Source organism: Salmo trutta, chromosome 21 (genome assembly GCF_901001165.1).
Source record: "Salmo trutta chromosome 21, fSalTru1.1, whole genome shotgun sequence".
NCBI classification, from domain to species: Eukaryota; Metazoa; Chordata; class Actinopteri; order Salmoniformes; family Salmonidae; genus Salmo; species Salmo trutta.
Genome location: NC_042977.1, coordinates 52,597,735 through 52,620,576, shown reverse-complemented (window position 1 = coordinate 52,620,576; position 22,842 = coordinate 52,597,735). Strand labels below are relative to the sequence as shown.

Genomic DNA, 22,842 nt, shown 5'->3' with positions numbered 1-22,842 from the left:
AGTCTACTTGTGTATCTGTAAATGTGTACCTGTGTGTGTAGTTTGTAGTGTTTGTTGGGCGTGTGTAGTGTGGGTGTGTGGCGTGTATAGTTTGTAGTGTTTTTGTGGCGTGTGTAGTGTGGGTGTGTGGCGTGTGGCATGTGTAGTGTGAGTTTGTAGTGTGGGTGTGTGTAGTTTGTAGTGTTTGTGTGTAGTTTGTAGTGTGGGCGTGTGGCATGTGTAGTTTGTAATGTGGGTGTGTGTAGTTTGTAGTGTGGGTGTGTGTAGTTTGTAATGTGGGTGTGTGGTGTGTGTAGTTTGTAGTGTGGGTGTGTGTAGTTTGTAGTATGGGTGTGTGGTGTGTGTAGTTTGCAATGTGGGTGTGTGTAGTTTGTAGTGTGGGTGTGTGGTGTGTGTGTAGTTTGTAGTGTGGGTGTGTGTAGTTTGTAGTGTGGGTGTGTGGCGTGTGTAGTTTGTAGTGTGGGTGTGTGGCGTGTGTAGTGTGGGTGTGTGTAGTTTGTAGTGTGGGTGTGTGGTGTGTGTAGTTTGTAGTGTGGGTGTGTGGCGTGTGTAGTGTGGGTGTGTGTAGTTTGTAGTGTGGGTGTGTGTAGTTTGTAGTGTGGAGTGTGGGTGTGTGTAGTTTGTAGTGTGGGTGTGTGTAGTTTGTAGTGTGGAGTGTGGGTGTGTGTAGTTTGTAGTGTGGGTGTGTGTAGTTTGTAGTGTGGAGTGTGGGTGTGTGTAGTTTGTAGTGTGGGTGTGTGGTGTGTGTAGTTTGTAGTGTGGGTGTGTGTAGTTTGTAGTGTGGGTGTGTGTAGTTTGTAGTGTGGGTGTGTGTAGTTTGTAGTGTGGGTGTGTGGCGTGTGTAGTTTGTAGTGTGGGTGTGTGGCGTAGTGTGAAGCGTGGCATAGCGTGGTGTAGTGTGCGCATGGCGTGTAGCGTGGCGTAGCGTGTAGTGTAGCGTGGCGTAGTGTGAGCGTGGCGTGTAGCGTGTGGCGTGGTGTAGTGTGTAGTGTGGCGTAGTGTAGTGTGGTGTAGCGTGGCGTAGCGTGTGGCGTAGTGTGGCGGGGTGTAGTGTGGCGTAGCATGTAGCGTGGCGTAGCGTAGTGTGTAGCGTGGCGTAACAAAGGATGTAGCGTGGGGTAGCGTGGCGTGTAGCGTGGCGTAGCGTGGCGTAGCATTGGGTAGTGTGTAGCATAGCGCGTAGCGTGGCGTAGTGTGTTGCGTAGCGCGTAGCGGGTAGTGTGGCGTAGCGTGTAGGGTAGTGTTGGGTAGCGTTGGGTGTAGTGTGGCGTAGCGTGTAGCATAGCGCGTAGCGTAGCGTAGTGTGTAGCGTAGCGCGTAGCGTGTAGTGTGGCGTAGCGTGTAGCGTAGTGTTGGGTAGCGTTGGGTGTAGTGTGGCGTAGCGTGGCGTAGCGTGTAGCGTAGTGTTGGGTAGCGTTGGGTGTAGTGTGGCGTAGCGTGGCGTGTGGCGTAGTGCGTAGCGTGGCGTAGTGTTGGGTAGTGTTGGGTAGTGTGTAGCGTAGCGTGTAGTGTGGCGTAGCGTGCGTAGTGTTTTCTATAGAAGAGCCTTCTCAGGGTAGGGGTGCTGCTGCGTGTCAGGCGGGGGTGGAAGGCTCTGGCCAGGGATGGAGCTGTAGCTGGATGGCTGATTGGCTGGAGGCTGGTAGGACATGCCCTCTGCAGCTGGACTGTAGACTGGAGGCTGGCCCATGTACATATGGACATCACTAGAACACACACACACACACACAGTAGGTAAAAGGATCTACAAAGTCTACATAAACGGAGCTGACGGATGTCTGTTAGCGTCGCTCTCTATGTAGTTCTACGTACATTTGTGCGGTTGAATTTTTGGAACACAATGCAAACGGACTTCCATCAGCTCCATTTGTGAAGATCCCTTTAGGGTGAGGTGTGTGTGAATGGTTGTTAGGACAGTCACCTGGGCGCTGGCTGGCCAGTCTGTAGCTGCTCCAGAGAAACATGGTATCCCTGCTGTACCCCTCCTGGACCGCTCATCCCATAGGACCCTCCAGACTGACCCGGGTACACCTTGGGGAACGAACACAGAATACTACACATCTATATCTAGATATATATATATATATACACACATACATACACAGTTGAAGTCGGAAGTTTACATAGTCGGAAGTTTACCTTCGCCAAATACATTTAAGCTCCGTTTCTCACAATTCCTGACATTTAATCCTAGTAAAAATTCCCTGTCTTAGGTCAGTTAGGATCACCACTTTATTTTAAGAATGTGAAACGTCCGAATAATAGTAGAGAGAATGATTTATTTCAGATTGCATTTCTTTCATCACATTCCCAGTGGGTCAGAAGTTTACATACACTCAAATAGTATTTGTTAGCATTGCCTTTAAATTGTTCAACTTGAGTCAAACGTTTTGGGTAGCCTTCCACAAGCTTCCCACAATAAGTTGAGTGAATTTTGGCCCATTCCTCCTGACAGAGCTGGTGTAACCGAGTCAGGTTTGTAGACCTCCTTGCTCACACACGCTTTTTCAGTCCTGCCCACACATTTTCTATAGGACTGAGGTCAGGGCTTTGTGATGGCCACTCCAATACCTTGACTTTGTTGTCCTTAAGCCATTTTTCCACAACTTTGGAAGTATGCTTGGGGTCATTGTCCATTTGGAACACCCAATGCGACCAAGCTTTAACTTCCTGACTAATGTCTTGAGATGTTGCTTCACTATATCCACAATTTCCTGCCTCATGATGCCATCTATTTTGTGAAGTGCACCAGTCCCTCCTGCAGCAAAGCACCCCCACAACATGATGCTGCAAAGCAGCCCTCTCCTGTACTTCCTGTTCACCCATGACTGCATGGCCATGCACGCCTCCAACTCAATCATCAAGTTTGCAGACGACACTACAGTGGTAGGCTTGATTACGAACAATGACGAGACGGCCTACAGGGAGGTGGTGAGGGCCCTCAGATTGTGGTGTCAGGAAAATAACCTCACACTCAATGTCAACAAAACAAAGGAGATGATCGTGGACTTCAAAAAACAGCGGAGGGAGCAGCCCCCTATCCACATCGACGGGACAGTAGTGGAGAAATGGAAAGTTAAGTTTCTCGGCGTACACATCACGGACAAACTGAAATGGTCCACCCACACAGACAGTGTGGTGAAGAAGGCGCAGCAGCACCTCTTCAACCTCAGGAGGCTGAAGAAATTTGGCTTGTCACAGATGCGCAATCGGGAGCATCCTGTCGGGCTGTATCACCGCCTGGTACGGCAGCTGCTCCGCCCATAACCGGAAAGCTCTCCAGAGGGTAGTGAGGTCTGCACAACGCATCACCGGGGGCAAACTACCTGCCCTCCAGGACACCTACACCACCCGATGTCACAGGAAGACCAAAAAGATCATCAAGGACAACAACCACCCAAGCCACTGCCTGTTCACCCCGCTATCATCCAGAAGGCGAGGTCAGTACAGGTGCATCAAAGCGGGGACCGAGAGACTGAAAAACAGCTTCTATCTCAAGGCCATCAGACTGTTAAACAGCCATCACTAACATTGAGTGGCTGCTGCCAACATACTGACTCATCTCTAGCCACTTTAATAATGAAAAATGTATATAATAAATGTATCACTAGCCACTTTATATAATGTTTACATACTCTACCTTACTCATCTCATATGTATATACTGTACTCTATACCATCACTGTATCTTGCCTATGCCTTTCGGCCATCGCTCATTCATATATTTTTATGTACATATTCTTATCCATTCCTTTACACTTGTGTGTATAAGGTAGTTGTTGTGAAATTGTTAGGTTAGATTACATGTTAGATTTTACTGCATGGTCGGAATTAGAAGCACAAACATTTCATTACACTCGCATTAACATCTGCTAACCATGTGTGTATGTGACAAATAAAATTTGATTTGATTCTGCGCTTCACGGTTTGGATGGTGTTCTTTGGCTTGCAAGCCTCCCGGTTTTTCCTCCAAACATAACGATGGTCATTATGGCCCAACAATTCTATTATTGTTTCATCAGACCAGAGAACATTTCTCCAAAAAGTACGATCTTTGTCCCCATGTGCAGTTGCAAACCGTAGTCTGGATTTTCTATGCCGGTTTTGGAGCAGTTGCTTCTTCCTTGCTGAGCGGCCTTTCAGGTTATGTCGATATAGGACTCGTTTTACTGTGGATATAGATACTTTTGTACCTGTTTCCTCCAGCATCTTCACAAGGTCCTCTGCTGTTATTCTGGGATTGATTTGCACTTTTCGCACCAAAGTACGTTCATCTCTAGGAGACAGAGTCCTCTCAACCTCTCTTTCGTATCGTCTGAGATTCCCAAAGATTGGAAAGCTGCCGCGGTCATCCCCCTTTGACACTAGACCCAAACTGCTACAGACCTATATCTATCCTACCCTGTCTTTCTAAGGTCTTTGAAAGCCAAGTTAAGGAACAGATTACCGACCATTTCGAATCCCACCGTACCTTCTCCGCAATGCAATCTGGTTTCAGAGCTGGTCATTGGTGCACCTCAGCCACACTCAAGGTAGTATTTATCTTGTCTTATCCGGTGTCCTGTGTGAATTTAAATATGCCCTCTCTAATTCTCTTTCTTTCTTTCTCTCGGAGGACCTGAGCCCTAGGACCATGCCTCAGGACTACCTGGCATGATGACTCCTTGCTGTCCCCAGTCCACCTGGCCGTGCTGCTGCTCCAGTTTCAAATGTTCTGCCTGCGGCTATGGAACCCTGACCTGTTCACCGGACGTGCTTGTTGCACCCTCGACAACTACTATGATTATTATTATTTGACCATGCTGGTCATTTATGAACATTTTAACATCTTGACCATGTTCTGTTATAATATCCACCCGGCACAGCCAGAAGAGGACTGGCCACCCCTCTCTAGGTTTCTTCCTAGGTTTCTTCCTAGGTTTTGGCCTTTCTAGGGAGTTTTTCCTAGCCACCGTGCTTCTTTCACATGCAATGCTTGCTGTTTGGGGTTTTAGGCTGGGTTTCTGTACAGCACTTTGAGATATCAGCTGATGTACGAAGGGCTATATAAATAAATTTGAAGGTACTAAACGACATCATAACCTCCATCGATAAGAGACATTACTGTGCAGCCGTATTCATCGACCTGGCCAAGGCTTTCGGCTCTGTCAATCACCACATTCTTATTGGCAGACTTGATAGGCTTGGTTTCTCAAATGATTGCCTCGCCTGGTTTACCAACTACTTCTCTGATAGAGTTCAGTGTATCAAATCGGAGGGCCTGTTGTCCGGACCTCTGGCAGTCTATGGGGGTGCCACAGGGTTCAATTCTCGGGCCGACTCTCTTGTCTGTATACATCAATGATGTTGCTCTTGCTGCTGGTGATTATCTGATCCACCTCTATGCAGACGACACCATTCTGTATACATCTGGCCCCTCTTTGGACACTGTGTTAACTAACCTCCAGACGAGCTTCAATGCCATACAACTCTCCTTCCGTGGCCTCCAACTGCTCTTAAACGCAAGTAAAACTAAATGCATGCTATTCAATCGATTACTGCCCGCACCTGCTCGCCCGTCCAGCATCACTACTCTGGACGGCTCTGACTTAGATAACGTGGACAATTACAAATACCTGGGTGTCTGGTTAGACTGTAAACTCTCCTTCCAGACTCACATTAAGCATCTCCAATCCAAAATGAAATCTAGAATCGGCTTCCTATATCGCAACAAAGCATCCTTCACTCATGCTGCCAAACATACCCTCGTAAAACTGACCAGCCAACCGATCCTCGACTTCGGTGATGTCATCTATAAAATAGCCTCCAACGCTCTACTCAACAAACTGGATGCAGTCTATCACAGTGCCATCCGTTTTGTCACCAAAGCCCCATATACTACCCACCATTGCGACCTGTACGCTCTTGTTGGTTGGCCCTCGCTTCATACTCGTCGCCAAACCCACTGGCTACAGGTTATCTACAAGTCTCTGCTAGGTAAAGCCCCGCCTTATCTCAGCTCACTGGTCACCATAGCAGCACCCACTCGTAGCACGGGCTCAGGCAGGTATCTCTCACCGGTCACCCCCAAAGCCAATTCCTCGTTTGGTCAGCTGTCCTTCCAGTTCTCTGCTGCCAATGACTGGAACGAACTGCAAAAATCTCTGAAGCTCGAGACTCATATCTCCCTCACTAGTTTTAAGCACCAGCTGTCAGAGCAGATCACTGCACCTGTATAAAGCCCATCTGTAAACAGCCCATCTATCTACCTACCTCATCCCCATACTGTATTTATTTATTTATCTTGCTCCTTTGCACCCCAGTATCTCTACTTGCACATTCATCTTCTGCACATCTACCAATCCAGTGTTTAATTGCTATATTGTAATTGCTTCGCCACCATGGCCTATTTATTGCCTTAACTTACATTTGCACTCACTGTATATAGACTTTTGGTTCTTTTGTTCCACTGTATTATTGACGGTATGTTTTGTTTATTCCATGTGTAACTCTGTGTTGTTGTATGTGTCGAATTGCTATGCTTTATCTTGGCCAGGTCGCAGTTGCAAATGAGAACCTGTTCTCAACTAGCCTACATGGTTAAATAAAGGTGAAATAAAATAAAAATAAACAGAATGTGTCTCCTTCCTGAGTAGTATGATGGCTGCGTGGTCCCATGGGGTTTATACTTGCGTACTATTGTTTGTACAGATGAACGTGGTACCTTCAGGCGTTTGGAAATTGCTCCCAAGGATGAACCAGACTTGTGGAGGTCTACAATTTTTTTCTGAGGTCTTGGCTGATTTCTTGTGATTTTCCATTGATGTCAAGCAAAGAGGCACTGAGTTTGAAGGTAGGCCTTGAAATACATCCACAGGTACACCGCCAATTGACTCAAATTATGTCAATTAGCCTATCAGAAGCTTCAAAGCCATATAATTTTCTGGAATTGTCCAAGCTGTTTAAAGGCACAGTCAACTTAGTGTATGTAAACTTCTGACCCACTGAAACTGTGATAGTGAGTTATAAGTGAAATAATCTGTCTGTAAACAATTGCTGCAAAAATTACTTGTGTCATGCACAAAGTAGATGTCCTAACCGACTTGCCAAAACTATAGTTTGTTAACAAGACATTTGTGGAGTGATTGAAAAACGAGTTTTAATGACTCCAACCTAAGTGTATGTAAACTTCCTGACTTCAACTGTGTGTGTGATATATATATATATATACATACATAAGTATCAAAAGTAAAAGTAGAAATCATTTCAACTTCCTTATATTAAGCAAACCAGACAGGACAATCTTCTTGTTTTTAAAATGTATTTACGGATAGCGAGGGGCAAACTCCAACACTCAGACATCATTTACAAACAAAGCATTTGTATTTAGTGATTCTGCCAGATAAGAGGCAGTAGGGATGACCAGGGATGTTCTCTTGATAAGTGTGAGAGAATAGGACCATTTTCCTGTCAAAATGTAACAAGTAGTTTTGGGTGTCAGGGAAAATGAATTGGAGTAGAAAGTATATTATTTTCTTTAGGAATGTAGTGAAGTAAAAGTTACCAAAAATATAAATAGTAAAGTAAGGTACAGATACCCCAATAAACTACTTAGGTAGTACTTTAAAGTATTTTTATATAAGTACTTTAAACCACTGTACAGGTGTGCCAAGCTTGTAGCATCATACCCAAGAAGGCGCTTCAACAAAGTACTGAGTAAAGGGTCTGAATACTTATGTAAATGTGATATTTCAGTTTTTGTATTTTTATAAAATTGCTAAAATGTCTAAAACTTATTTTGCTTTGTCATTATGGGGTATTGTGTGTAGATTGATGAGGGGGGAAAAAAATGTAATCCATTTTAGAATAAGGCCGTGACGTAAAATGTGGAAAAAGTCAAGGGGTCTGAATAGTCTCCCAGTCCCTGCCGCTGAAAAGCATCCCCACAGCATGCTACCACCACCATGCTTCACCGTAGGGATGGTGCCAGGTTTCCTCCAGACGCTTGGCATTCAGGCCAAAGAGTTCAATCTTGGTTTCATCAGACCAGATAACCTTGTTTCTCATGGTTTGAGATTCCTTTAGGTGCCTTTAGGCAAACTCCAAGTGGGCTGTCATGTGCCTTTTACTGAGGAGTGGCTTCCGAGGCCTGATTGGTGGAGTGCTGCAGAGATGGTTGTCCCATCTCCACAGAGGAACTCTGGAGCTCTGTCAGAGTGACCATCGGGGTCTTGGTCACCTACCAGACCAAGGCCCTTCTCCCCTGATTGGTCAGTTTGGCCGGGCGGCCAGCTCTAGGAAGTCTTGGTGGTTCCAAACTTCTTTCATTTAAGAACGATGGAGGCCACAATGTTCTTTGGGACCTTCAATGCTGCCGAAATGTTTTGGTACCCGTCCCAGATCTGTGCCTCGACACAATCCTGTCTCAGAACTTCACGGACAATTCCTTAAACCTTGGTTTCTGTTCTGACATGCACTGTCAACTGTGGGACCTTATATAGACAGGTGTGTGCCTTTCCAAATCATGTCCAATCAATTGAATTTGGACTCCAATCAAGTTGTAGAAACATCTCAAGGATGGCCAATGAAAACAGGATGCATCTGAGCTCAATTTCGAGTCTCATAGCAAAGGGTCTGAAGACCTATGTAAATAAGCTGTTTTTAATAACTGTGCAAAAATGTCTAAACCTGTTTTCATTTTGTCATTATGGGGTATTGTGTGTAGATTGATGAGGATTTTTATTTAATTTTAGAATAAGGATGTAACGTAACAAAATGTGGAACAAGTCAAAGGTTCTGAATACCAAACGTATAGACCAGAAGTTACCTCGTTAAAAAGTTGAAGATGGTGATCTTGTCAAATAGCTGTATTTCATCCTTACTACTATCACAAACTGGTGGTGGTGGTCTGCTAAGTCAGTAATTACTTCCTTGTAGCTAACCAGTCACCACCAGCCTTCTAGTGCCTGGTTAAGAAACAAGCTGATTTACCAAATTAAAAACAATAGCAGCATTGAGTTTAATAGTAAAGTAACCATCTAGCTACGTTTCTCTCTCCCTTGAGGAGGCTAAAGAAAAGTAGGCCGTCTCAACCCTCCCACGTTACCACTGCCTTTCGTATACAGGTTCTGTAGCCAACTTTCCCTCTTTTCCTTAGAGAAAACTGTGTCTTCGTTCAACAATGTTTAAAATACATTTATAAAATGTGTTTTTAATTGAACCTTTATTTTAACTAGGCAAGTCAGTTAAAAACAAATTCTTATTTACAATGACGGCCTACCCCGGCCAAACCCGGAAGATGCTGGGCCAATTGTGCACCGCCCTATGGGACTCCCAATCACGGCCGGATTTGATACTGCCTGGATTCAAACCAGGGACTGAGTGACTCCTTTTGCACTGAGATGCAGTGCCTTAGACCACTGCACCACTCGGGAAGCAGCAATACATTTGTATCTTTCTACCGTGCATTGGTGGGCCGCATTTTGAGAAAGAACGAGAGAGGGCGAGAAAGAGAGAGAGAGAGATGAGTGACCTACCTGTTGTGCTGTGTTGGCAGATTGATGCATGTAGTACTGCTGGGTCTGTAGCTTTGTGTACATGGCATAGTCCTCATTCATAAGCTTAGCATAAAGAGACAGGGCCTCCATCAACTTCACATTCAGCTCTGACAGCTCTGAATGCTTCCTGAAACACAGGAGCCAGTCAGTCAGTCAGTCAACCAACCAACCAACCAACCAGTCAGCCAACCAACCAGTCAGTCAGCCAACCAACCAGTCAGCCAACCAACCAGTCAGTCAGTCAGCCAACCAGTCAGTCAGTCAGCCAACCAACCAGTCAGTCAGTCAGTCAGCCAACCAGTCAGTCAGTCAGCCAACCAGTCAGTCAGTCAGCCAACCAGTCAGTCAGTCAGTCAGCCAACCAGTCAGTCAGTCAGTCAGTCAACCAGCCAACCAGTCAGTCAGTCAGTCAGCCAGCCAGCCAGCCAGCCAGTCAACCAGTCAGTCAGTCAGTCAGCCAGCCAGCCAGCCAGCCAGCCAGCCAGCCAGTCAGTCAGGTGTAAGCTGAATACCGTACCTGTCAGTGCTCTCAAGCTTCTGATCAATGAGGGGACACATCTGGTTGCAGGCACCTTAGCAGAACAAGAAACACAATGTTATGTAATGTTTTGTAACTGTACAGCGCATTCTAAATGCAATCAGTGTTTTAATTAAGAAACGGGTTAAATAACTTATTAATGACAGTAGTTAGTCAGTCTTACCCACTAGATGCAAGAGTTAGTCAGTCAGTCAGTCAGCCTCTAGCTGTAAGAGTTAGTCAGTCAGTCAGCCTCTAGCTGTAAGAGTCAGTCAGTCAGTCTTACCCTCTAGCTGTAGGAGTCAGTCAGTCAGTCTTACCCTCTAGCTGTAGGAGTCAGTCAGTCAGTCAGTCAGTCAGTCAGTCAGTCAGTCAGTCAGTCTTACCCTCTAGCTGTAGGAGTTAGTCAGTCAGTCTTACCCTCTAGCTGTAAAAGTTAGTCAGTCTTACCATTAGTTAGTCAGTCTTACCGTCTAGCTGTAAGAGTTATAGTCAGTCTTACTAACTAACTCTTACAGCTAGTGTGTTAGTTGGGTAAGAATGACTAACTAACTAACTAACCCTCTAGCTGTAAGAGTTAGTCATTCTTACCCTTAGCCTGTGTTCGTAATGGCTGCTCAGTGAAACGACCTGTCCTGATTTGTCATAGACTATTGCTAAAAAAACTTTAATGAGCAAGCCTTCCTTCATGACCTGGTCTCTGTAAAATGGTATAGAATCAGCTTGATCCCCTCTGTCGAAGACGTTTGGAACTGCTTTTTTAATATTTTCAATGGTATTGTTAACCTGTTGGGGCTAGGGGGCAGTATTTGCACGGCCGGATAAAAAACATACCCGATTTAAACTGGTTACTACTCTTGCCCAGAAACGAGAATATGCATATAATTAGTAGATTTGGATAGAAAACACTCTAAAGTTTCTAAAACTGTTTGAATGGTGTCTGTGAGTATAACAGAACTCATATGGCAGGCCAAAACCTGAGAAGATTCCATACAGGAAGTGCCCTGTCTGACAATTTGTTCTCCTTCTAGGGCATCTCTATCAAAAATACAGCATCTCTGCTGTAACGTGACATTTTCTAAGGCTTCCATTGGCTCTCAGAAGGCGCCAGAAATTGGAATGACGTCTCTGCAGTCTCTGGGCGAAACACAGCAGGAGTTTTTGTGAGTGGTCCGGCTGAGAACAGTGACACTGGAGTGCACGTCCACGAGAGGACTCCATGTTTTTCTTTCAGTCTATGAATGAATATAATGTTTCCCGATTGGAATATTATCGCTATTTTACTAGAAAAATAGCATAAAAATTGATTTTAAACACCGTTTGACATGCTTCTAAGTACAGTAATGGAATATTTTGAATTTTTTTGTCACGAAATGCGCCCGCGCGTCACCCTTTGGATAGTTACCTGAACGCACGAGCTATTTCAATATAACTATGGATTATTTCGAACCAAAACAACATTTGTTGTTGAAGTAGGAGTCCTGGGAGTGCATTCTGACGAAGAACAGCAAAGGTAATCCAATTTTTCTTATAGTAAATCTGAGTTTCGTGAGGGCCAAACTTGGTGGGTGTCAAATTAGCTAGCCATGATGGCCGGGCTATGTACTCAGAATATTGCAAAATGTGCTTTCACCGAAAAACTATTTTAAAATCTGACACCACGATTGCATAAAGGAGTTCTGTGTCTATAATTCTTAAAATAATTGTTATGTATTTTGTGAACGTTAATCGTGAGTAATTAAGTAAATTCACCGGAAGTTTGCGGTGGGTATGCTAGTTCTGAACATCACATGCTAATGTAAAAAGCTGGTTTTTGATATATGAACTTGATTGAACAAAACATGCATGTATTGTATAACATAATGTCCTAGGAGTGTCATCTGATGAAGATCAAAGGTTAGTGCTGCATTTAGCTGTGGTTTTGGTTTTTGTGACATATATGCATGCTTTGAAAATGGCTGTGTGATTACTTTTGGCAGGGTACTCTCCTGACAATCTAATGTTTTGCTTTCGCTGTAAAGCCTTTTTGAAATCGGACAGTGTGGTTAGATTAACGAGTCTTTAAAATGGTGTAAAATAGTCATATGTTTGAGAAATTGAAGTTATAGCGTCCCACCTTGCCCAGGGAGGTTAACAAACACGCCCCCATAAAGAAAATTAGAATTAAAAACAGGTTGAGCCCCTGGTTCGACCGTGATCTTGCAGAGTTACTCCACCTCAAGAATTGCATTGGCGAAAGGCTCGGTAAACGCATACTCGGGCTGACTGGTTCTTGTCCAGGCAAATGAGAAATAAGAGCACTCAGGCTATCCGGAAGGCGAAAGTTAGTTACTTTAAGAAGCAGTTCTCTCTCTGTGGGTCTAACCTCAAGATGTTCTGGAAAACGGTTAAAGACCTGAAGAATAAACCCTCCTCACAGCTGCCCATGTCCCTTAATGTCGATGTGGTTGTTACTGACAAGAAGCATATGGCTGAGCTCTTTAATCACCACTTCATTAAGTCAGAATTCCTATTTGACTCCATGCCTCCTTGACTGTCCAACATTTCCTCATCTCCCACCCCTTCTAATGCGACTATCCCTGATGTTTCTCCCTCTTTTTCCACTGCCCCACTACAAAGTTTCTCCCTGCAGGCAGTCACTGAGTCTGGGGTGCTAAAGGAGCTCTGGAAACTTGACCCCAAAAAACCATCTGGGTCAGATGGTTTAGACCCTTTCTTCTTTAAGGTTGTTGCCCCTATCATAGCAAAGCCTGTCTCTCCTTTCTGGGGAGGTTCCCATTGCTTTGAAGGCAGCCACAGTTCATCCTTTATTTAAAGGGTATCAAGCTGATCCTAACTGTTATAGGCCTATTTCTCTTTTGCCCTGTTTATAAAGTGTTGGAAAAACTTGTCAATAATCAACTGACAGGCTTTCTTGATGCCTATAATATTCTCTCTGGTATGCAATCCGGTTTCAGCTCAGGTTATGGATGTGTCACTGCAACCTTAAAAGGTCCTCAATGATGTCACCATTGCCCTTGATTCTAAGAAATGTTGAATGCTGCTATTTTTATTGACTTGGCCAAAGCTTTCGATACGGTAGACCATTCAATTCTTGTGGGCCGTCTAAGGAGTATTGGTGTCTCTGAGGGGTCTTTGTCCTGTTTTGCTAACTACCTCAGAGTGCAGTGAATAAAGTCAGAAAATCTTCTTTCTCAGCCACTGCAGGTTACCAAGGGAGTACCCCAAGGTTCAATCCTAGGCCCCACGCTCTTCTCAATTTACATCAACAACATAGCTCAGGCAGTAAAAAGCTCTCATTCATTTATATGCAGATGATACAGTCTTATACTCAGCTGGCCCCTCCCCGGATTTTGTGTTAAATGCTCTACAACAGAGCTTTCTTAGTGTCCAACAAGCTTTCTCTACCCTTAACCTTGTTCTGAACACCTCCAAAACAAAGGTCATGTGGTTTGGTAAGAAGAATGCCCCTCTCCCCACAGGTGTGATTACTACCTCTGAGGGTTTAGAGCTTGAGGTAGTCACCTCATACAAGTACTTGGGTGTATGGCTAGACGGTACACTGTCCTTCTTTCAGCACATATCAAAGCTGCAGGCTAAAGTTAAATCTAGATTTGGTTTCCTCTATCGTGATCGCCCCTTTCACTCCAGCTGCCAAACTAAGCCTGATTCAGATGACCATCCTACCCATGCTAGATTACGGAGACATAATTTATAGATCGGCAGGTAAGGGTGCTCTCGAGCGGCTAGATGTTCTTTACCATTCGGCCATCAGATTTGCCACCAATGCTCCTTATAGGACTCTGTATACCCGTCGCAAGACCCACAAGTTGATGCTTATTTATAAAAACCCTCTTAGGCCTCACTCCCCCTTATCTGAGATATCTACTGCAGCCCTCATCCTCCACATACAACACCCACTCTGCCAGTCACATTATGTTAAAGGTCCCCAAGTCACACATCCCTGGGTCACTCCTTTTCATTTCGCTGCAGCTAGCGACTGGAACGAGCTGCAAACAACATTCAAACTGGACAATTTTATCTCAATCTCTTTATTCAAAGACTCAGTCATGGACACTCTTACTGACAGTTGAGGCTGCTTTGCATGATGTATTGTTGACTCTACCTTCTTGCCCTTTGTTGTTGTCTGTGCCCAATAATGTTTGTACCATGTGTTGCTACCATGTTGTTGTCATGTTGTGTTGCTACCATGCGGAGACTTACTTCCGGCGCCAACAGAGATGGCCGCCTCGCTTCGCGTTCCTAGGAAACTATGCAGTATTTTGTTTTTTTATGTGTTATTTCTTACATTGTTACCACAGGTGATCTTAGGTTTTATTACATAGTCGGGAGGAACAATTGGATATAAGAGCAACGTCAACAACATTACGACCAGAAATACGACTTTCCCGAAGCGGATCCTGTGTTTGGCCTACCACCCAGGACAATGGATCGGATCCCAGCCGGCAACCCAAAACAATGTCACCGTAGAAGAAGGGGCAGACGGAGTGGTCTTCTGGTCAGGCTTCGTAGACGGGCACATCGCGCACCGCTCCCGAGCATACTACTCGCCAATGTCCAGTCTCTTGACAACAAGGTAGACAAAATCTGAGCAAGGATAGCATTCCAGAGAGACATCCGAGACTAACGTTCTTTGTTTCACGGAAACATGGCTCACTCGAGACACGGCATCGGAGTCGGTACAGCCACCTGGTTTCTTCACGCATCGCGCCGACAGAAACAAGCATCTCTCTGGTAAGAAGAAGGGCGGTGGTGTATGCCTTATGATTAATGAGATGTAGTGTGATCATAACAATATACAGGAACTCAAGTCCTTTTGTTCACCTGACTTAGAATTCCTCACTATCAAAAGCCGACCGCATTATCTACCAAGAGTATTCTCTTCGATCATAATCACAGTCGTGTATATCCCCCCCAAGCAGACACCGACGGGCCTGAAAGAACTTCATTGGACTCTATGTAAACTGTAACTCTTCCCAAGTTCTCTCACGTCACCCCGCTCCTCCGCACACTCCACTGGCTTCCAGTTGAAGCTCGCATCTGCTACAAGACCATGGTGCTTGCCTACGGAGCTGTGAGGGGAACGGCACCTCCGTACCTTCAGGCTCTGATCAGTCCCGACACCCAAAGAAGGGCACTGCGTTCATCCACCTCTGGCCTGCTCGCCTCCCTACCTCTGCGGAAGCACAGTTACCGCTTAGCCCAGTCATAACTGTTCGCTGCTCTGGCACCACAATGGTGGAACAAGCTCCCTCACGACGCCAGGACAGCGGAGTCAATCACCACCTTCCAGGAGACACCTGAAACCACCTCTTTAAGGAATATCATTGCAGCGAACAACAACATTGACGAATACGCTGATTCGGTGTGCGAGTTCATTAACCTGTTAGGGTATAGGGGGCAGTATTTTCACGGCTGGATAAAAAAATGTACCCGATTTAATCTGGTTACTAATACTACCCAGTAACTACAATATGCATATACTTATTATATATGGATAGAAAACACCCTAAAGTTTCTAAAACTGTTTGAATGGTGTCTGTGAGTATAACATAACTCATTTGGCAGGCAAAACCCTGAGACAGATTCTGACAGGAAGTGGATACCTGATGTGTTGAATTGACTTTAAGCCTTTGCCATTGAAAAACAAAGGGGCTGAGGAATATTTTGGCACTTCCTATTGCTTCCACAAGATGTCCCCAACCTTTACAAAGTGTTTTGAGTCTTTTACTCTGAGATCTGACTGAAGAAGAGCCTTGGAACTGTGATGGCCCATTAGACACCTGGCGTGCGAGTTGATGGTGGGTACTCTCATTCCGAAACGTTTTAAAAGAGAACCCAATGGTCCGCCTTGAATTTTATTCATGTTCTGGTTAAAAAAGGCCCTAATGATTTATGCGATACAACGTTTGACATGTTTGAACGAACGTAAATATATTTTTTCCGTTCGTGAAGTGAAGTCCGGCTGGCTTAGATCATGTGCTAACAACACGGAGGTTTTTGGACATAAATGATGAGCTTTTTTGAACAAAACTACATTCGTTATGGACCTGGGTTTCTTTGGAAGTGACATCTGATGAAGAGAATCAAAGGTAATGGATTATTTACATAGTATTTTCGATTTTAGATCTCTCCAACATGGCGGTTAGTCTGTATCGCAATGCGTATTTTTCTGGGCGCAGTGCTCAGATTATTGCAAAGTGTGATTGCCCAGTAAGGTTAATTTTAAATCTGGCAAGTCCATTGCGTTCAAGAGATGTAAATCTATAATTCTTTGAATGACAATATAATATTTTACCAATGTTTTCTAATATTAATTAATTATTTTGTTGTCATGACTTGACTGCCGGTATTGGAGGGTAACGATTTCCTGAACATCAACGCCATAGTAAAACGCTGTTTTTAGATATAAATATGAACTTGATAGAACTAAAAATGCATGCATTGTCTAACATAATGTCCTAGGAGTGTCATCTGATGGAGATTGTAAAAGGTTAGTGCATAATTTTAGCTGATTTTATGGTTTTGGTGACGCCTGTCTTTGAATCGACAATACATTACACACAGCTATTGTCAATGTACTCTCCTAACATAACCTAACTTGATGCTTTCCCCGTAAAACCTTTTTGAAATCGGACAACGTGGTTAGATTAAGGAGATGTTTATCTTTCAAAGGCTGTAAGTTAGTTGTATGTTTGAGAAATTTGAATTTTGACATTTATTTGGTTTCAAATTTGCCGCTCTTGAAATGCACCTGCTGTTGATAGGGTGCGCCACGGGTGGCACGCTAACGTCCCACATAGCCCCAAGAAGTTAACAAGTGCATCGGTGATGTTGTACCCACAGCGTCTAATAAAACATTCGCCAACCAGAAACCGTGGATTGATGGCAGCATTCGTGCAAAACTGAACGCGCGAACTACTGATTTTAATCAGGGCAAGGTGACCGGAAACATGACCGAATACAAACAGTGTAGCTATTCCCTCCGCAAGGCAATCAAACAAGCTAAGCGTCAGTACAGAGACAAAGTGGAGTCGCAATTCAACGGCTCAGACATGAGAGGTATGTGGCAGGGTCTACAGTCAATCACGGACTACAAAAGAAAAACCAGCCCCATCGCGGATCACGATGCCTTGCACCCAGACAGACTAAACAACTTTTTTTGCTCGCTTTGAGGACAATACAGTGCCACTGACATGGCCCGCTACCAAAACCTGCGGGCTCTCCTTCTCTGTAGCCAGTGAATGAGTAAAACATTTAAACGTGTTAACCCTCGCAAGGCTGCAGGCCCAGACGGCATCCCCGGCCACGTCCTCAGAGCATGCGCAGACCAGCTGGCTGGTGTGTTTACAGACATATTCAATCAGTCCTTATCCCAGTCTGCTGTCCCCACATGCTTCAAGAGGGCCACCATTGTTCCTGTTCCCAAGAAAGCTAAGGTAACTGAGCTAAATGACTACTGTCCTGTAGCACTCACTTCCGTTATCATGAAGTGCTTTGAGAGACTAGTCAAGGACCATATCACCTCCACCCTACCTGACACCCTAGACCCACTCCAATTTGCTTACCGCCACAATAGGTCCACAGACGACGCAATTGCCATCACACTGCACTAACCCATCTGGACAAGAGGAATACCTATGTAAGAATGTTGTTCATCGATTACAGCTCAGCATTTAGCACCATAGTACCCTCCAAACTCGTCATTAAGCTCGAGACCCTGGGTCTCGACCCCACCCTGTGCAACTGGGTCCTGAACTTCCTGACGGGCCGCCCCCAGGTGGTGAAGGTAGGAAACAACACCTCTACTTCGCTGATCCTCAACACTGGGGCCCCACAAGGGTGCGTTCTCAGCCCTCTCCTGTTCTCCCTGTTCACCCATGACTGCGTGGCCATGCACGCCTCCAACTCAATCATCAAGTTTGCAGACAACACTACAGTGGTAGGCTTGATTACCAACAACGATGAGACGGCCTACAGGGAGGAGGTGAGGACCCTCGGAGTGTGGTGTCAGGAAAATAACCTCACACTCAATGTCAACAAAACAAAGGAGATGATCGTGGACTTCAGGAAACAGCAGAGGGAGCAGCCCCCTATCTACATTGACGGGACAGTAGTGGAGAGGGTGGAGAGTTTTAAGTTCCTCGGCGTACACATCACGGACAAACTGAAATGGTCCACCCACACAGACAGCGTGGTGAAGAAGGCGCAGCAGCGCCTCTTCAACCTCAGGAGGCTGAAGAAATTCGGCTTGTCACCAAAATCACAAACTTTTACAGATGTACAATCGGGAGCATCCTGTCGGGCTGTATCACCGCCTGGTACGGCAGCTGCTCCGCCCATAACCGGAAGGCTCTCCAGAGGGTAGTGAAGTCTGCACAACGCATCACCGGGGGCAAACTACCTGCCCTCCAGGACACCTACAGCCCCCGATGTCACAGGAAGGCCAAAAAGATCATCAAGGACAACAACCACCTGAGCCACTGCCTGTTCACCCCACTATCATCCAGAAGGCGAGATCAGTACAGGTGCATCAAAGCTGGGACCGAGAGACTGAAAAACAGCTTCTATCTCAAGGCCGTCAGACTGTTAAACAGCCATCACTAACATAGAGTGGCTGCTTCCAACATACTGACTCAACTCCACCCACTTTAATAATGGAAAAATGTATGTGGTCAATTTATCACTAGCCACTTTATATTATATAATGTTTACTTACCCTACATTACTCATCTCTTATGTTTATACTGTACGCTATACCATCTACTGCATCTTGCCATATGATGTAACTAAATGTATCACTAGCCACTTTAAACAATGCCACTTTATATAATGTTTTCATACCCTGCATTGCTCATCTCATGTGTATATACTGTACTCTATACCATCTACTGCATCTTGCCTATGCCGTTCGGCCATCACTCATTTATATATTTTTATGTACATATTCGTATTCATTCCTTTACACTTGTGTGTATAAGGTAGTTGTTGTGGAATTGGTAGGTTATATTACTTGTTAGATATTACTGCATGGTCGGAACTAGAAGCACAAGCATTTCACTACACTTGCATTAACACCTGGTAACCATGTGTATGTGACAAATACATTTGATTTATTGTCATGTTGTGTTGCTACCATGCTGTGTTGTCATGCGTTGCTGCCTTGCTATGTTGTTGCCTTAGGTATCCCTTTATGTAGTGTTGTCTCTTGTCGTGTTGTCCTCTATTATTTATTTATAATCCAAGCCCCCGTCCCCGCAGGACGCCTTTGCCTTGTGGTGGGCCGTCATTGTAAATAAACATTTGTTCTTAACTGACTTGCCTGGTTAAATAAAGGTTAAATAAAATACCCTCTAGCTGTAGTAAGAGTTAGTCAGTCTTACCCTCTAGATCAGGCCTGGGCAATTATTTTCCATGGAGGGCCACATTAGAATATATTTTTGCAATCGCATCGTGGGCCAGAATCATATTACAGGATTATACATGAAGTGTATGACTGTTGACAGATATATCTACTGTAAATCACATCCAAATATGCTACTTATTTTACTTTTTTAACATGCACAGAAATAAACCACATCCATGTTCTCCTTTTGGTCGGTATTTTCATTATTAAACATGCAATGAACTACACGGGGGGAAAGTACACTGTGCATTCAGCACCACGGACAGAACTCTTGTTAACGGGTTATGCACAAAAACACAAGAAAGAGAGAGAGCTCAACATTACATTTAAACTACTCAATCAATGTGAGGAGTGAAGCCTCTGATGGGCATTGTCTACAGCAGAGAAGTCAGATATAGTTTCTGACGTCGCTATGCGCAGGATTGCTGAGAGGTGAGAGTCAGTAAGAGATGATCTGTGCTTTGACTTGTTATATTTCATCACTGAAAATGTCTGTTCACATAGGTTCACCCAAACAGTACAAACATCTTCTGAACATGACTCCTAATCTTTGGAAAGTTTTGTTCATCGAGAGATGCATAGAACCTCGTCAGTGACATTGTTTTGAATAGTTCTCCAATCACTGCATCAGACTGAAGAGCGATAAGCTCAAGATGCAGGTCAGTGGGAGCGTTATCCACATTGAAGGTGAAATGAGAGGAAACCAACATGTAATTGTAATTTTCCAACACTTTGAAATCCTCAAAACTACGAGAAAAAACTCCCCGTTCAAAGCACGCATCAGCGATATATAGTTCTCACGTTGGTCATCTGATAGGGAACAGACTAGTAGTGTCGGAAGGTGGGTGAGACGGTTGGCTTCACCTTGGCAGGTCAGGAGGAGTAATTTTCCCTTAAGGCTTTGACAAGGCTGTACATCTGACGTGCAAAAAGGCCATTCCCTAGTAGTTGGGAATTCAGTTCATTCATGAGGGCCATGATGTCGATGGTGAAGGCAAAAATCAGCCAACCATTCTTTATCTTGCTGTTGAGGGAAATCCACATATTTTCCTTTCATTTGCAAAAACTCAGCAATCTCCAACTTCAGGTCCCACACCCTTTTAAGCACCTTCCCCAAACTCAGCCATCTCACGTTTGTGTGGTAGGGGAGATCTACATGATCCAACCTTGTCTCTTCCAACAGTGAGACAAACTGCCTGTGGTTTAAAGTTTACTACTTCAGTGACTGTATCCACAACATGGCTCATTTTCAGAACACCTCCTGATGAATAATGCAACGCAGGAAATTACCCTTGATCATTTTCTGATCTGGGTTCAGCTCAGCTACTTGATCTTGTATCCTTTTCAAAAGGTCAATGTTTTTTCCTGTCAAGTTTGGGCACCCATCAGTGGTCACACTGGGTAACTTATCAAAACTCAGTCCCAGCTTTGCCACACACTTATTAACCTCCTCCAATAAATATTTCCCTGTGGTTGTGCTCTTCATTGACTGCACTGAAGCAAACTCCTCTGTAATTTCAAAGTCTGGAGTTATGGAGTTATGGGGTTATGGGGTTCTGGGGTTCTGGGGTTATGCCTCGTAAGAATATCAACAACTGCGCCATGTCACGTGCATCACTGCTCTCATCCAGGGCCAAGGAGAAATCCTTTATCTTGTCTTTCAACTGTGGTTCTATAATTCTCTGCGATGTCCTCAACACGATGTGTCACTGTTCGTCTTGACAGGGAAAGAATTTTCAAACAGCTTTCTTGTCGGGGCAAAGTATTGCTGCAGAGTCAATTAAACATTCTTTAATGAATTCTCCCTCAGCGAATGGCTTGCTATGTTTAGCAATTTTGTGGGACAGTACATAGCTAGCTATCGCAATTCTGTTTGCTGAATGAAGTTTTGTGAAAACTCCTTGCTGCTTTTGCAACTGAGAAAAAAACTCTTGATGCAATTGCCCTCTGCTCAGAAGATATATTCCTATTTTTCTCTGCATGCTTCGTCTGGAAGTGTCGGGACAAGTTCTAGTCTTTCAAGACAGCGATGCTAACTTTGCACACAGCTTTCCCTGGTACCTCAAAGAAATATTTCGATGTATACTCTTGCTGGAACACCCTACATTCATGTTCTACTTTCCCCCAAAAACATTTTTGCCCAATTTCTAGCTAGCTACTATTTGTAACTGTGAAGTGTGTGTCAGCCTGTCAGTCACTGTCTGTCCTTGTGCAGTTGTTATTTATACGTGCCTTTTCATTTTATTTTTATTTCACCTTTATTTAACCAGGTAGGCTAGTTGAGAAAAAGTTCTCATTTACAACTGCGACCTGGCCAAGATAAAGCATAGCAGTGCGACACAAACAACAACACAGAGTTACACATAAACAAGCGTACAGTCAATAACACAATAAAATAACGTTTTTTCTATTTATGTACAGTGTGTGCCAATGTAGAAGAGTAGGGAGGTAGGCAATAAATAGGCCATAGAGGCGAAAATAATTACAATTTAGCATTAATACTGGAGTGATAGATGTTCAGATGATGATGTGCAAATAGAGATACTGGGGTGCAAAAGAGAAAAAATAAATAACAATATGGGGATGAGGTCGTTGGGTGGGCTATTTATAGATGGGCTGTGTACAAGTGCAGTGATCGGTAAGCTGCTCTGACAGCTGATGCTTAAAGTTAGTGAGGGAGATATAAGACTCCAGCTTCAGAGATTTTTGCAATTCGTTCCAGTCATTGGCAGCAGAGAACTGGAAGGAAAGGCGGCCAAAGTAAGTGTTGGCTTTGGGGATGACCAGTGCAATATACCTGCTGGAGCGCGTGCTACGGGTGGGTGTTGCTATGGTGACCAGTGAGCTGAGATAAGGCGGGTCTTTAACTAGCAAAATAAATGTCCCACAAGCGGTGGTAATTAAATCATTACACAAATGCAAGTATTCATTGGACTTTTAATTTGAATAACAAATACTTTTTTCAAAACTTTACTATCGCAAATTCTTTATGTGATCTGAGCATGATTCCACGGGCCGTACTGAATCAGATCGCGGGCCACATACGGCCCCCGGACCGGCCTTTGCCCAGGCCTGCTCAAGCTGTAAGAGTTAGTCAGTCTTACCGTCTACCTAGCTGTAAGAGTCAGTCTTACCGTCTCGCTAGCTGTAAGAGTCAGTCTTACCGTCTAGCTAGCTGTAAGAGTCAGTCTTACCGTCTAGCTAGCTGTAAGAGTCAGTCTTACCGTCTAGCTAGCTGTAAGAGTCAGTCTTACCGTCTAGCTAGCTGTAAGAGTCAGTCTTACCGTCTAGCTAGCTGTAAGAGTCAGTAAGGATGTGCATCTTTCCTTTTCAAGACGATTCAATACGTATCTAGATTAATAC

At 44.4% G+C, this 22,842-nt stretch overlaps 1 protein-coding gene across 2 annotated transcripts in view; it reads right to left on the bottom strand.

Moving 5' to 3' along the window:
* Nucleotides 1-1,423: 1,423 nt before the first annotated feature.
* The window catches only part of stam (signal transducing adaptor molecule (SH3 domain and ITAM motif) 1), a 61,257-nt gene continuing 39,838 nt past the window's right edge, over nt 1,424-22,842 (bottom strand). For both annotated transcript variants that reach the window (XM_029706151.1, XM_029706150.1), the window contains exons 11-14: nt 10,053-10,107; nt 9,515-9,662; nt 1,922-2,031; nt 1,424-1,706 (exon numbers count right to left, since the gene is read on the bottom strand). In XM_029706151.1, the coding sequence (XP_029562011.1) occupies nt 1,535-1,706; nt 1,922-2,031; nt 9,515-9,662; nt 10,053-10,107 (485 nt within the window). In that variant the 3' untranslated portion in view covers nt 1,424-1,534. The remainder of the gene's footprint in view (nt 1,707-1,921; nt 2,032-9,514; nt 9,663-10,052; nt 10,108-22,842) is intronic.